The sequence below is a fragment of the Lathamus discolor genome, chromosome 6 (assembly GCF_037157495.1).
Source record: "Lathamus discolor isolate bLatDis1 chromosome 6, bLatDis1.hap1, whole genome shotgun sequence".
Lineage (NCBI taxonomy): Eukaryota > Metazoa > Chordata > Aves > Psittaciformes > Psittacidae > Lathamus > Lathamus discolor.
Window position 1 is genome coordinate 73,719,524 of NC_088889.1, and position 15,922 is coordinate 73,735,445.

The 15,922-nt window shown below is 54.0% G+C and overlaps 1 protein-coding gene across 5 annotated transcripts in view; it reads right to left on the bottom strand.

Annotated features, from left to right (window-relative positions):
• LOC136016422 (ankyrin repeat and fibronectin type-III domain-containing protein 1-like) overlaps positions 1-15,922 on the bottom strand; it is a 231,786-nt gene that overhangs the window by 182,218 nt on the left and 33,646 nt on the right. Inside the window, exon 1 of one of the 5 annotated variants that reach the window (XM_065683595.1) lies at positions 4,297-4,363. The exons of 2 other annotated variants lie outside the window; for them this stretch is intronic. Coding sequence is in view for 2 of the 3 variants with exons in the window: in XM_065683596.1 (XP_065539668.1) it covers positions 2,509-2,672 (164 nt within the window). In the remaining variant the exon portion in view is untranslated. Of the gene's footprint in view, positions 1-2,508; positions 2,779-4,296; positions 4,364-15,922 lie in introns of those variants that run through there. 2 more of the 5 variants (XM_065683596.1, XM_065683593.1) reach the window with 2 other exon arrangements.

Consider the following 15,922-nt stretch of genomic DNA (forward strand, 5'->3'; position numbering starts at 1 on the left):
CCAGTTAGTGCATCCTCCTTGCTGAGGACCTGCCCACACTTGATTGCTGCAGTCCCAGGGGACCACAGGCCTTTGGCAGGAGTGGTGGGAGCCCGACTGGGCTGAGCCGTGCCAGGGCCATGCCATGGCTCAGACATCACACTATTGAACTTGCATCCATGATTTCCAGTACTTCTGTGCACATGGAAACAAGGGGTCTGAGCCACTTATTTCCTTGTTTAATTTGCCCCTATTAGCATGAAGAAATAAAATCAAACCAGAACATTGCTCAGCAAAGTGAGAAAAAGCCTCATCTAGAGTAAGGACAGGGTCAGATGTGGCAGGAGATGCCTTTTGTTTGCTTTTGGATCCCTGCCATGAAGTGTTTGGCTTTCTGGCTGGCAGCAGCCAGTGCAGCTAGGGTCAGGAGGCTCAGGTGAGGCTTCTCAAGGTACAGACATTGGAGGGAAGAACAAAACCTAGCAAAAATCTCAAGCAGCTTGGGTGGAAAGTGACACTGATTTCAAAAGCATCCTGTGCTTCAATCAACACATTTTTACTGCCATAATCAACCATGTGCAATCAAGGGAACGTGCTCAGGATCTGCAGGTGCACTTGAGCCCTGGGTCTGGGGGTGTTGGGGCTCAGGAGCACTGTGTGCGCACTCAGAGCCAGCCTGAGTTGCTGCACAGCACTGGGGCAGGGAAGCGCGGCTGCTTCATCTCCAGCTTGGCCATGCTGCACCATCCAGGCATGTGCAGAAGCTTCTGCTTGGGGAAGGCATGTCCGGCAGCCCCACACAGAACCCCACACAACAGCCACAATGACACAGCACAAACCACACTCCTGCTCTTAAACAAGTCCTCACTTAGCATCTCCCCAGCAGATTTGGTACCCTAGCTACCCATCAGAAATGACTCTTGTGTGACTAATGCCCCAGAGCTAGGCAGGCACCACAGCATCTCCCATTAGATGGGAAATCACACAATTCACCCTAAAACCCAAGGTCCAGAACAGTAGCAGGCTATGCAAGGGAGATGATTGGTGTGAAGCCCCAGGAGCATCTCTTCACTCCCCTCATGCCCAAGCCACATGCTTGCTCCCCATGTGGCACTTGGCCGCACACCAGCGAGCCCCATGGACACACTGTGCTGGGCAGTGCCTGCAGAACTTCCACATGCCCATTGCACTGGCACAGCAAATACCAGAGGGCAGAAACCAGGGTTACTGCCCACAATGCCAAAGAAGAGCAGAACAAAGCTCCTGGCTCAGCCAAGGATGGTTTCGTGTTTCCGGAGAAACTGCGCCAGGCTCCAAGCGAGTGGGGAAGAGGCAACTGAATCCTTCAGCCACCGAGTGAGTAGGGAGACAACAACAGCACATCACATCTCAGCAGCAGCAGCACTGGAAACAACAAGAGGGACTCGGGCAACAGACCCCCAACTTCTTTTTAATCTGCCGATACTCCAATAACCTTTAGAGGGCATGAGATGCTCAACACCCAGGGAAGAAGGCAAACGGGTATCATGGTGCTGTGTTTCCCCCATGTGTCCCCACACAGACCCACATCCTTCCAGCAGCAAGGAGTCACCATGTGCAGGTCAGCAGAGGGTTTGGGGACACACACACTGCTCAGGCTCTAACCCTCTGTCTCACCATGAGCCCACACAGAGAAGGGAAAAAGCATCAAGGGCTAGCCACGTCCTATACCACCCAACACACTGCCATTCCCAACACACTGCTCATCATTCCCCAGGAGAGGTAAAGCTACCCAGGCACCCAGCAACTTGCTTCATTGCAACTGTGTTGACATGCAAACCAAGGATGTGTGGGGCTGGCCCTGCTGCTTCCCACCACAACCCCAATCACCCTAACAGCAGCACACTCCAAAGGGACTTCCAGTCCACCAAGTGCCACCCATCCCCATCCCCAGCATGTTCCCCTCATCAATCCACCCCCCAATCGAGCTGACAATGAACAGCTTGTCTGCTGCCCAGAGAAGCCCTTTTTACACTGCAGCCTGTCCCAAAGCACCACCAAGACCCCTCCAAACCAGTCCCCTGCATGCCAGGAGGCTCCGTCAGCACCAGGTTCATCCCTACCTGTGAAGCCGCATCTTGTGCCTTTTCAGCCCAGGACTTGGCCCACAGCAGAGTGAGGGGCAGAGGGAAGAAGGGGCAACTGCAGCACAACCACCTCCTCCTCCAACCAGGAGACAGTGCAGTGGCACTACACAGCCAGCCAAGGCAGAGGCAGGCAGATACTTGCAGACATCTGAGGTGCAACACCGACACCTGGGACGTGTCCTGGGCAGGGGCACGGATGCCAGGAGCCTGCTGGAGACGTCCCACGGCCATGAGCTGCTCAGGAGCCCCTCAGGACAAAGGTGATGCTTCCTGAGCCCTTTCCATGCCCACAGCCCCCTCCCCAGTCCCAGGAGCCATGAAGTGAAAGCAAAGCCCTCAGACTGCATTTCCCAGCCCGCAGCCCCCTGGGGCACACACGGAGGCGGCACAGGCCACCCTGTACCTGCACTCCAGGCCACTACAGCAGCAGCTCCCGCTCCGCCGGCCGCGCCGCCCTGAGCGCAGCTCCGTCCTCGACTTCCTCAGGCTGAAGTATTCCGTCAGCTTCCCAAAGGAAGCCATGGCCCCCGCCTGCGGCCCTGGGCGCCGCTCCCGCCGCACGCTCATGCATGCTACATCCCGACTGCGCTCGCTACCCCGCGGGCTCCGGCAGCCACGGGACCAGGCAGGGAGCGCGGTGACCCAGGCACGGAGCAAGGCAGGAAGAGCACAACCAGGAATTACTTGTTGGAGGTTCACAAGGCGCTCCACGGCGATCCCTCACATTTGGAGGGTGGGAAGCTCTGCCTCCCTGAGCCAACTGCAGGCACCGGACTGCACGAGAGCGGCTGGCATCCGCGCTCTTAGATACTGCGACGCTGCAGAGCTGAATTAAGGGAGGAGGAAAGAAATAATACAACTCCTGATACGCATTCCCGCTGGAAAGGGTCCCTCAGTAGTAATGGCACATGTCTGTGAGCTCCCACGGCAAGTGGCCACTTGGCAGGGGAGGTAGCCCAGGGTGGCTGTGGTGGCCCTCGGCCAGGCAAGGGGATGCTCTCCAGATCAGAAGGTGATGAGAAACCCCAAGGAATCGGCTGTTCAGATGGCTTTCCAAAAGGTCTGTTCTTACGCCACAATAGGTGGAGAGGATCCCAGCTCGCTCCTCTTGCGAAAGAACCCCACTCGCTTCTCTTGTGGCTATTCAGAGTTCAGTTTTTCCCTCCTTCCCTGTTTCCAAAGGCAAAAGGCACCTCTCAGCCTCCAGCAGCACCTCCCCATCACGATTTTCCAGCCTGTCACCAAACACTAGTCGGAGATCATCTGCTCCCCAGGCTCCGGCACAACGCCTTTCTACAGCAGGCAGCAGAGAAAGGGATGCTCCAAACCCGAAGGGAAATCCTACAGCCAGCCTCCCGTGGTCGGGAGCTCTCAGCTCTGCATCCTCAGTGCCTGACGCCAGCTGGGCGGAGGGAAAACACGGGCTTCAGACCCCCCCCCAACACACACACACACACACCCCCCAGCCCCACAGGGCAAAGCCAGACCAAGTCGGTGAAGCACATCCAGGGCAGGGGTGTGTGACGGGACTCACACGCCAGGGACCCTCGGACACGGCAAACAAAACCAACGTTAACCCAGCTGGCGGAGCTCCCCCTGCATCCTCTGCATTCCTCTGTTGTGGATGCCATGTTAAAACACACACAACCCCCTTTCATTGCTATTTCCCTGCTTAGAGCCATCCACGGCAACCAGCCTGCGAGCACCGAGGGACAGCGGCCGCTGCCGAGCCCCTGCTGTGCGCCATGCAGGCCCCCTCTTTCTCCCCCCGCCCTCCGCTTCCCTCCTCCCTTATTTGCTTCCCTTTCCTCTAGGTTCCGGATCAGCTTCCAGCTCGGAATTCAGCAGCGGACGGGTTCGCCCCACGGTCACTGGGGCGGGCGGCTGGTGGCTCTCGGAGCCACTGTCACCATCCCTGCTGCAGTTCCTGGGGGGGTGCGGTGTGTGTGTGTAATTCCTTTGATCCCGCTCCCAGCAAAACAGACCCAACCGGTGCAAACCTGCACGGGAAACGAGGGGCTGACGGTGCACAAGGGGTCCCCAGGGACATAGATAGGTTCACGGACCTCCAGCACCTTCTCCATCTCATTCACACATCAGGAGGGGACAGCTCGGGCTCGATCCCCTCTCACAGATGGGGACAATCAGCTGTCTACCCGCTGCTCAGCACAACCTCCCCTTCATCTCCCACCTTCTGCCTCCGATGGGCTCCACCGCTGCCGGGGAGGGCTCCAGGGCGCTTCCTGAAACGGGTCCGTTTGTTGAGAGCGGGGCTGAGGCACCGGAGCCTGAGGCTCCTCCGAAGCAGCCCGAGCCGCTCACAACGTCGGGGCGGTCACCCTCTTATCTCCCATCGGCTCCCCGTTACCAGTGAAATGCAACACGTCAAAGGAGGTCAGAGGAGCCGGAGCGGAGCGGGCTGGGAAAGCAGCCGGGGGGGGGGGGGGGGGGGAACATAGAAGCGGGAGATGGAAGGGGCAAACTCTTGTTTCCCTGCTGGAGAGCGAAAGCACAACTTCGGCTTTGGGAGCAGCTGGGGTTCAGGCACACACACGCCTTCAGAGGAGGGCACCAGCACTTGTCTGGCAGAGATGATGTTACTGGCTCCTCAGCTATGCAAAGGCAACAGGAGAGCGGCTGGACCGGGCAGCAGCAGGCGTGGGGAGAATGAGCAGGGTTAGTTTGAATCCTTATCTCTCCTGGAGAGAATGGGAGCAGCGATGCTGCCCCGGGTATTCTCCTTTAGCATTTGCAAAGCAGAATTGTTAAGGGACAAAAGGGCAATTTGGAAGACTCTAGGACAGACAACTGGAGGATTAGCCAGACTGACAGACCCTCCACAGCAAGCCAGCCCTCCCCAGCACAACCCACATTCCAGGTTGGATGAGGCTTGGAGCAACCTGGTCTAGTGGAAGGTGTCCCTGCCCATGGCAGGGGGCTGGAACTCGATGAGCTTTAAGGTCCCTTCCAACCCAAACCACTCTGGTTTGGGATGATTCGTAACACCCCTCCTAGGTGAGCAGGAGCCATAGCTCTTTGCAGAGTGTCAGGCCTTCTGTAAGGCTGTGAAGCTTCCTGAGAGACAAACAAACAGGAGGAGGCTCTGCCTTGATGAAACACGTGCCTGCGTAGCTGGGGGTGGTGGGAGTCAAGGTACCAACACCTGAAAGATCAGGCAGGTCCACAAACACCTTCATCTGTGATCAAAAAGTGATCCTCCCAAAGGGACTGCTGCCCCACAGCCTCCCTAGTGCATCCTAGTCCCCCATCTGGCTAGAAGCAGACCCAGCACCACCTCCCACATCTCTCCTCTTTTAGTGTCTGGTTTCCTCTGGTGACCTGGGGCAAGAGAAGGGCTGTCTCCTTTCCCCCAAGGCAGAGGAACAGCCTCAGGTCCTTTCTTACTGAAGGAATGATGTGGCCAGGCCTTCAAGGTAGGGCTGTCACACTAGCTGGTCTCCCAGAGGAGCTCTATGCCTGTTATGAAGCAGCAGAGGCAATGTGCTGAGATAGATTGCTGGAATCTCTCTAATTTCCCATTACCAGTCTGATGTGATGAGGTGCACAGCCACGCACTCAGGGATGCAAGCAGCAGCTTCCCATTGCCACTTCATAGTAGAATGAACCACTCTAAAGTGAAACTGTAGTTCAATTTGCAGGATACATAAACTGATTTTTAAGAGGATCTCTGGAGGAGACTGTTAAAGCAGAAACCAAGACGTATGCAGCGTTGGGACTGTCTGTGTTGGGTAACGCACAGCACTGCTGCACACAATCATCACTGAGAAACTTGCACAAGCATCTCATACCCTCACCTGCAGACATTTTGGAGGACAAAACCCCAAGTCATGAACACAGCCACAGTGTAGGTCCATCTCACACAATCCTATACATATGCTTGTCCAGAGACCACCGTTTTCCATTTCAAAACCCTCCACACACAGTGAAGCCATCACAGTCAGGGGAACCAGCACCAGTCCCAGCCTGAGAATCACCACGATGCTTCTTCAGGCCAGAGGGCTCCCCAGGAGCAGTGAGCTGGGAAGCATCTCTGCCAGATTCCCTGCCCAGCCAATGTGGTGGGACAATCTGGGCTGCACTGGGAGGTGGTGGCCCCTGCTCCATCCCAGCAAGACTCCTCACAGTCCATGGTCACTGTGCTTTTGAGGAACCCATATCTTGTTGCATCCTTGTGGCTTCCCCAGGCAGCTTTTATTCTGATTACACTCCTCAAACATGGCTAGGCATAAGCAGGGAAGGGGGAAAAGGGTGCTCTTCAAAGCTGACAGCTTCTCCATCTTCTGCTGCACTGCCAGAGGACTCCAGCCCTGTTTCTCCAGGGCTTCAGTGTCACTCCTCCACACCAAGACCACTCAACACAACTTAAACCCACCTGCTCTGCTACCCTAGCTCATCTGGGGAGCTGCATCCCAAAGAGCCCAGGTGATGCTCACAAGTAACCGACCACTGGTGTCCAGGGTATGCAGGTAAAATGGAGTAAAGCTGTACTGAGAGTAGACACCCCACTGACAAGCAGAGCCTTGGCTGTGTTAAGGCTCCCTTTCCATGTGGCCCTTTCCCAGCCTGGCTGCTACTCGGAGAGCAGCAGCTGCCACCTCTTTGAGGTCCTCCAGCAACAGGGAAGATTGCTTGTGCATCCTGCTGCGCTCTGAGTCCCAGACAGCAGCTTTGAAATTAAAGTGGTGACAACAGCAGAACAGTCTAGGAAAGCAGAGAGCCTGTCCAAAGGAGGAGCCAAAACCTGAGCAGCGCACCAGGGACAGAGCCTGGAGCAAGAGACATGTCTACCTGCTCATCCTGAATGTCCTGTGGCCAAAGGCAACTGTTCCCAGAGCCAGTTCAGCAGGGGTCTGTGGGTCCTGGCAACCCAGTTCCCATCTGTTGTGGTCCAAGTCCCTCTCCCCCAGCGGGAAAAACGTCTGCTGAGATCCCAAAAACTGAGCAAGAGGAAGCTTCCTTAGGGACAACTAGTTGGAGAGGATTTCTCCTGAGCTGCCTTTTTATGCCAACAGGGGAGGAACCAGCTTCTCCCAAGTTACCTGGAAGTCAGCTGGAAGCACCACGGGGACCTCAAAGGGGGTTTGAACAGGAGTTTTCCAAACTCCTGAAAACTGGCCCCTAATGTCAGACATCACCTTCCTGCCAAGCCTTATAGAAATGAATGAAGAATTTTGATAATCACCATTTTTTCAGAGAGCAAGGTAAGTTTTGAGCACTAACTTGACCTGGTCTAGTGGAAGGTGTCCCTGCTCAGGAGCTGGACGATCTTTAAGGTCCCTTCCAATCCAACTCATTCCATGATTCTATGATCCCTTATTTCAAGGGACAAAGGCACTGTACCAGTCCCTTCAGGACACTGTCATCACACCATTGTGCGAGGCCCTCTCTATCCAGAAGCTTCCATGTAAGAGAAGTGCAGTGGGAACAGGGGGATCAGGCCACTGCTACCTCACATCCAACCCAAGGTATAGCAGCTGTAGCAGCAGCTGCAGCACCCAGGGTACAGGCTGAGTGCAGGATGTTTCTCCAACTCCAGCTCCTGGAATCAGCCACAGCAGCACCAAACGCACCCATGTTCATCAGTTCTTCCTTGGACAGTGGGAGCATTTGACACCACCATTTTGCGCCAGCTCAGACATTCCGCTGTGGGGCCCTATGGAAGTGCTACATTTAATACAGCTGTAATGAAAAGCAGAGTATACGGAAGGCTCTATAATTCCCCTCTAACTAGGCACTTTGCCTTAATTGTCACTTATATTGCATTACATACAAATTTCAGTGCTGATACCAAGCAGTACCCAACCACATCAACTCACTAATTTGCCTGGTGTCTCACTGCATTACAACTCATTTAGCACAATTACTCCAATTCCAGCAGCAAATCCAGATGTGCTTCCCAAGTTACACTTAAAATAACCTTGGTTTTAGGGACAGTATTGAATTACATAGGGGAAGCCTTCAAAGCCACATTCCTTTTGTGATTTGGGCCACTCTCCTGGTGGGAAGGGATGGTATCCAGAAGCACCTGGACAGGCTGGAGAGGTGGGACCATGCAAAGCTCCTGGAGTTCAACAAGGCCAAGTGCAAGGTCCTGCACATGGAGAGTCCAGAGGAGGCCACAGAGATGCTGTGAGGGCTGGAGCAGTTCTGCTTTGGAGCCAGGCAGAGAGAGCGGGCTGGTTCAGCCTGGAGAAGAGAAGGCTCCTTAAGGGGAGACCTTAGAGCAGCTCCAGTGCCTAAAGGGGCTACAAGAAAGCTGGAGAGGGGCTTTGGACAAGGGCCTGTAGGGACAGGCCAAGGGGGAATGGCTTTAACCTGACAGAGGGGAGACTGAGATGGGCTCTTAGGCAGAAGCTCTTCCCTGTGAGGGTGCTGAGGCGCTGGCACAGGGTGCCCAGAGAAGCTGTGGCTGCCCCATCCCTGGCAGTGTTCAAGGCCAGGCTGGACAGGGCTTAGAGCCACCTGGTCTGGTGGAAGGTGTCCCTGCCCATGGCAGAGGGTTGTGACTGGATGAGCTTTAAAGTCCCTTCCAACTCAAACCAGTCTGGGATTCTAGGATTCAGAGAAGCACCCAGAAAGCAGAGGTGCACCCATCACCAAACACTGTTGGGCAGCAGCAAGGTAGCTGCAGACCCCACCAAAGACGCAGGTGCTGATGCAGTAATTTGCCTGCAGCTCATTAGCATCAGCCCCTTTTCAGAGCAGCACAGGATGTGCACACTCATGAAATCCAGTTCCCTTTATGACCCTCTCGGATGGGAATTGCTAAATTATTTTACCTACTTTAAAGACGTTCTACCCGCATGCCACACTGTGCAGTCAAATCCCTCCACACAAGGACAATTACCTCCCAAAGCAGCAAGATCCCTGGTGCCTGCTCCTTGTTGGCAGCACAAAAACCTGGCTCAGGATTGCAGGGGAAAGATAAGGGCAGGAAAAAACGGACAGCAGCACAGCCAGCTGCAGGAGCCACAGAGGCCTCTACAGCCTTACTATAAAGAGAGCAGAAATTGTTTAGCCCCTCCTAAAAAAATATTGAGGTTAACAGGATTGAAGAAAGTATCAGACATCAGCACTAATGTGATGGGATGAAACACAGCAAAAGGAAAAAAAAAGGCAAGATAATTTGAGGGCATAGGAGCTGCATCTCACATGTGAGGGTGCTGTCTTCATCCATCACCTTGGCTCTGCCACCTTACCCATGGGGATCCACCCAAAATTCACTTGATTCTTTCACAGCCCCTCCCCACCCCGTTCTACCCAAGTGGAACAAACAGGGCACATGCCATCCCCCCATCCTCAGTCAGCCAGGGACAGATCCACCTCAGCACCCACCAATTAGAATCATAGAATGGTTTGGGTTGGAAAGGACCTTAAGATCATCAAGTTCCAACTCCCCTGCCATGGGCAGGGACACCTCACTCTAAACCATGTCACCCAAGGCTCTGCCCAACCTGGCCATGAACACCGCTAGGGATGGGGCATTTACCACTTCTTTGGGCAACCTGTGCCAGTGCCTCACCACCCTCACAGTAAAGAACTTCTTCCTTACATCCAGCCTGAACTTCCCCTGTTTAAGCTTGTCCTTTGTCCTCTAAATACCAGCTGTGGCCAAACCCAAAGTAAGAATTGGAAAAGTCAGTAATGTGATCAAGAGTTTAAGAAAATGGGAAGGAGAATCATTCCTGCAATCACAGCCCAGCAACCTTCGTCACTCTGTATTAATAACAATCAGTACGTAGCAAGCCGTCTCCGGGCTGGATTATCCCAGGACTACGATCGATATGACTGCCGGCATCCAGCAGCAGCTTCCAGCGCCTACCTGGATCTCTGAGGAGCAGCTCCCTCACCACCATCAGACCTATGGGTGCTGGCTTAGCAAGCACAGAAACCCTACGGCACCCCAGCTCCTTCCCCCTTCCCCAAAGGTGCCAGAACTTGCAGTGGAGAAATGGACAGTCCAGAAGAGGTGGGAAGGCATGGGGGGGGGGGGGGGGGGGGTTGTGCCCAGCTGCCAACCCGTGTTGTAAAAGCACCCCAGTTCTCCCTTCATGGTGTTCTCTCCCCACTTCTCCCAGTGCCACACATACACCATGGTGGCTGCTCTCCATGCCTTTGCCATAAGATGCAGCTCCAACGCCCTCAAACTATCCTGCCTTTGTTTCTCCTTTTGCTACCTCATCACTGGGACGATGAGGTAGCAGCCATGGGCTGGAGACACAGGAATATCATTAACTGCCAAGCCAGGGAGGTCACTCATGAGCAAGAGAAGCCTCCAACCTGCTCCCTTCTTTGAAGTGAATTATGGATACATGCAACAACCCCGCTGGGAAATTAATCATTCTGACCTCAAGCTTCCCTCTGACTGAAGCCCTTCCACTCATCTTAAAGACACAGCAGCATAGTCTTGAGCAGCTCAGCTCCCCTTTCCAGGGCCTCAGGACCCAAACTGCTCCAGAGCCAAGCCCCAAACCAGTGGCTACCCAGGAGGACAGGGGATCTGCATCCTCCCCGCTCCCAAAGCAACACCACATCCCTCCAGGAGCACAGAGCTCCCCATGACCTGGGATACAACCCAGAGGGGTACAGGCATCCTCAGCATCCTACAAAAGGCACCCACATGCACCAGGGAAGCGCATTTCTCCTTCCAACCTTTTCCTTCTTTCACACAGTAATTATCCCATTTCTGCATCAAAGAGTCTATTAAAATCTCAGCTTCTTTCCCAAACAATAGATTAACATAATCCTCTTACAACACAGTGCCTGTTGCAGTCAATGATTGCAAACTTTCAAGCCTGAAGTCAAATTTTAACTTTTCATGTCAAAACTCTGAAGAGCACAACCATCAGATAGACAGGGATGCTGGATTTATCCAGCACAAGACTTTCCGCTTAAAGATTCCCCCCCAGGTTATAGCAATTTAATTAAAACAAAGTAAAAACAAACCTCTAAAAGTTCCAAAAATGCTAGTTGTAAAATTAAAACCTCCAGAACTGCCAAATAACACCCAAGGGGAAATAAATACTGCCACTTAGTTCAGTAGAATAAAAACATGGACCGACCACGGCATGTTGTGTCCTTCAGAATAAAAGCGAAAACATGCAAAGCCCCCACTGGGCAGCACAAAGACACAGATGGCCACTACCACCATCAAGACACCTCACCTGAGATGATCTCCAAGGCCACACAGCTCCAAGCCACCACTTTTCCTGCTCAGATCCTCACCATAAGGGGAGGAGGGAAAGACCCCTCAAAGAGCTGCTCAGGGGACAGCCACCAGCTCTTTAAGCCCTGAAGTTGGCGAGATCAACTGTGGCCTCTTGGGGCGCCAGGGAAGTCCCCAACCTTCCAGCTCAAGCTGCTGCACCTCAAGTCAGTCTGCAGGAGCCCTGAGGACCCTCCCTGCTTCCAGACCTCTTCCATACCTCATACCAGGCTCATGCTGTGAACACATGGTCCAAGCCCAACTCTGAAACCGTGTACACTGTGACCAAGGTTTCTGCTGCTGGGGGAAAATAATGGAGAGAGGGAAGGAGACCCTGCTGGCAGCCTACACCCCCTTCCTTCATCAGTGCTTCCCATCCTACCTTCACCTTGCTTTTGACCCAGTGGGATGCTGCCTTGGTACCAGCAGAGGGAAAGTAAATCCTGCAGAGTTGCATGGGCAGGGTGATGGGGCTGGGTGGGCTTGGGGACAGACCTCTGTGGCACACCGTGGGGCTTGCTGGCCCTGTCCCTCACCTGGGAACAGAAATCATAATCTTGGGAACAGAAAACTCAACACACCATCAGCAGAAACGTGCCATGCAGCCCTGGGATGAGCTGCTGAGCTGGTCTGGTACAAACCAAAACCCAGGCCAGTATACCCAGACTCCCTCAGTGCTCTGTGATGGAGCGAGTGGATGCATCCCATGGCAACTACTGGACCCTGGCATAAGTGAGGTGGCTCAGTCCAGTGTCTCAGGGGTCTGGACCTTTCCTCAGCACCCACCAGACTGTGAAGATGTGCCCTGAGAACCTGGAGGGGATACCATGCAAGCGCTTGCAAAGCATCCCAGGATCCTGCAGAGCCTGGACCATGCAAGGAGAGGCAGCATGAAGTACTGCATGTCCAGGATAGAATCATAGAATCACAGAATAGTTAGGGTTGGAAAGGACCTCAAGATCATCTAGTTCCAACCCCCCTGCCATGGGCAGGGACACCTCTCACTAAACCATCCCACACAAGGCTTCATCCAACCTGGCCTTGAACACCGCCAGGGATGGAGCACTCACAACCTCCCTGGGCAACCCATTCCAGTGTCTCACCACCCTAACAGGAAAGAATTTCCTCCTTATATCCAATTTAAACTTCCCCTGTTTAAGTTTTAACCCGTTACCCCTTGTCCTGTCACTACAGTCCCTGACAGAGTCCCTCCCCAGCATCCCTATAGGCCCCCTTCAGGTACTGGAAGGCTGCTCTGAGGTCTCCACGCAGCCTTCTCTTCTCCAGGCTGAACAGCCCCAACTTCCTCAGCCTGTCTTCATACGGGAGGTGCACCAGTCCCCTGATCATCCTCATGGCCCTCCTCTGGACTTGTTCCATCAGTTCCATGTCCTTTTTATGTTGACTAGATAACGAAGCATATTAAACCCCCCAAACATTTAAGTACTAATTGACCATACATTTAACCAAGGGTGTTTCTGCCAAACAGGGTCAAGGATCCACTGGATTCCTACCACAATTCAACACCCTCTCCCAAAGAGACCGTAAGGCAACACCTTCCTGAACAACCCCCTGGGTCTGTCAAGCTGTGTTTTGACACAGGGAGAAGGCAGCCAGCAGAGCCCATTGCCTGCAGCGTGGGGGAAGGAGGTCCAGCATCAGACACCTTTCCCAGCAGCAAAGCCCCCAAACCTCCAAACATGTCAGAGTGGCAAGAAAAATAACTCACATGCCCTGCACAGCCACTGCTGGGAAGCAAACAGGGAATAAACGCATCTTGTGCTTAAGAGATAAAGTAATTTGGGAATCAAAACTGATTCACCAGACAGGAGATGGTGGAGCACAAGGCATGGAGGTCAACAGTTCTTCAAAAGACCTAAACACCAGCATCATATAGGTGTCTGACACAACAGGCTACGTAATACATGTCCTGTGTGCACCAGTCCTCAAAGCAGCACACCCCCTAACACAGAGGTCACAAAAGCCTGAAATAGCCACAGAGATGTTTGTTCGTCGGACTTCTGTGAACCTTCTTCTCAGGCACAACATGTCCCTATGCCCAAGCAGGGGCACAACTATCACATCACCCCTCACAGGACCCAGCATCACGTTACCTGCAGGGTTGACCGGCTTCACTGTGACATACAGCAGCTGGTAGTGGCAGGGCAACTCTGCAGACACCTCTGTGAGCTGTGTCACAGCCTCCCAAACCAGCCCCAGCTGATGTGTCTGCTTTACCCTGGGCAGACCCACAGCACCCCTCGCTGCCTGGTGCTTCTAAAAGCAATAGGTGAGAGTCAACGGGAACATCATGACAGCACAACCCTCCCCCAGCTCCCTACTCATCTCCAAGTCCCCCGAGCTCAGGCAGCGCAGAAATTCAACTAGGGCAGAGACCAGCTCTCTGGACATGGGCCCCTGGGAATTGCCCCGGACTCATCACCGCTGGGCAGAGCTCAGCATTGTGCAGTCTCCAAAGAATTAACATTGGGATATACCCCCTCCCACAGGCCTGGAAGCAGAACTGAAGGTGCTGCTTCCCCTTCCGGGATGGGCTCAAGATCTCTTGGGCTGCACATTTGCTCCAAGACCAGCAGATCCACAGCCTTGTGACAGGCTGTCACTTGCTGTGCACAGGAGTGGTTTCCCAGCTGCAATACCTCATCGGGAAAGGAGAGAAAACAAGAAAGAGGTGGCAAAAAGGAAGACTGCATCTTACTCCATGCTGTAACAGAATCCCAGACTGGTTTGGGTTGGAAGGGACCTTAAAGCTCATCCAGTTCCAACTCCCTGCCATGGGCAGGGACACCTTCCACTGGAGCAGGTTGCTCCAGGCTCTGTCCAGCCTGGCCTTGAACACTGCCAGGGATGGGGCAGCCACAGCTTCTCTGGGCACCCTGTGCCAGCGCCTCAGCACCCTCACAGGGAAGAGCTTCTGCCTAAGAGCTCATCTCAGTCTCCCCTCTGTCAGGTTAAAGCCATTCCCCCTTGGCCTGTCCCTACAGGCCCTTGCCCAAAGCCCCTCTCCAGGTTTCTTGTAGCCCCTTCAGGCACTGGAGCTGCTCTAAGGTCTCCCCTTAAGGAGCCTTCTCTTCTCCAGGCTGAACCAGCCCAGCTCTCTCAGCCTGTCCCTGTGCTGGATGCCTCTGCTTTGGTCCCCAGCTCGCTGCACTTCAGCCACATCCAATGCCAGACCCTTAAACTCACCTCAGTCTCCGCTTCCAGCAAATGCCTCTATGAGCCCTCATGTGCTACCCACAGATAACGCCAGCTTGTGCCTGGGGCACATAGGTAAAACCCCTCACTCCCCAAACCTCCAAGAGAAATTCTGGACAAACAAATCCCAACCCCACCAAACTCAGAAGCCCTCACCATTCTCTTCAGAGGCTTTCTAAAGCACCTGAAGTCTGACCATGACAGCACCCAGCAACCAGCACCCATAATGGCCATGGGCCAGCACCTGTTGCTGTGCACCGTTCAAGCTGCAAAACAGTCTGGTATTTTTTCACCCTAATATCCCCAGGCTCTGGCTAAGCTGAGTGATGTCTCAACTCAGCAGTGTCTTTCCATCCATCCATTTTCCAAACAAAACTCGGTTTTGCCTCCATCCATGCTCCCCTTTGCTATAGGATCCACGGCGGCGGTACATAACAATCCATGCTGGCAAGAGATTTGGCCACAAGCAGAGCAGGATGGGGCTGAACAGGTCAAAGCCTGGGTGTCTGCTTGGGGCTCAGAGCATCCCACCGGCTGCTGCTGAGAGAGTTCTAAAAGCTCTTCCCTGTGAGGGTGCTGAGGCGCTGGCACAGGGTGCCCAGAGAAGCTGTGGCTGCCCCATCCCTGGCAGTGTTCAAGGCCAGGTTGGACGGAGCTTGGAGCAACCTGGTCTAGTGGAAGGTGTCCCTGCCCGTGGCAGGGGTGTTGGGTCTGGATGAGCTTTAAGGTCCCTTCCAACCCAAACCAGTCTGAATGATTCTGCGATCTCTCTGCCTGGCTGGGCAGGTTTGGGCAGTGCTGTACATGGGGTGAGCACAGGAATGCTGCTGAGCAGGGCACACTCCTGGTCCCCACACGAGCAGGTTACAGCGGGTGTTCTGCACCAGGGAAGAAACCTCTCACTCTGCAGGAGGAAAAGTCACCAAACCAGCACCACCATGTCCTCCCCAGCATGCTACAAACAACTTGGCATCACTCCTGCCACCCCCGGGGGTGCAGAGCAGGCCCTCCACATATGCTATGGGAGACAAAAAGCACACCTTTACACACACACACACACACACAGGAAAACACATTTTCGAAGAACACTCTGCATCTAGTACATGGAGCAGGAAATATGTAAAACAAGCAGTGAAGTACCAGGGGACATCAAACTGGTTTCACTTCCACCACACACATCCTGTGGCAGGCCAGCACTGGACAAGAACCATGAAGATGTGAGCTGTGACCAGAGCCAGACCTGTGAAAACCACATGGATGAATGCACTTGTTAACAGCAGGAGGAGCCCCACAGGACTCAGGACTAAGGTAATAGGGCAGCTCTGGCAGTTTAAGCAGCTTCCACATTACACTCACTTCATGAGCCCAGAGGAGT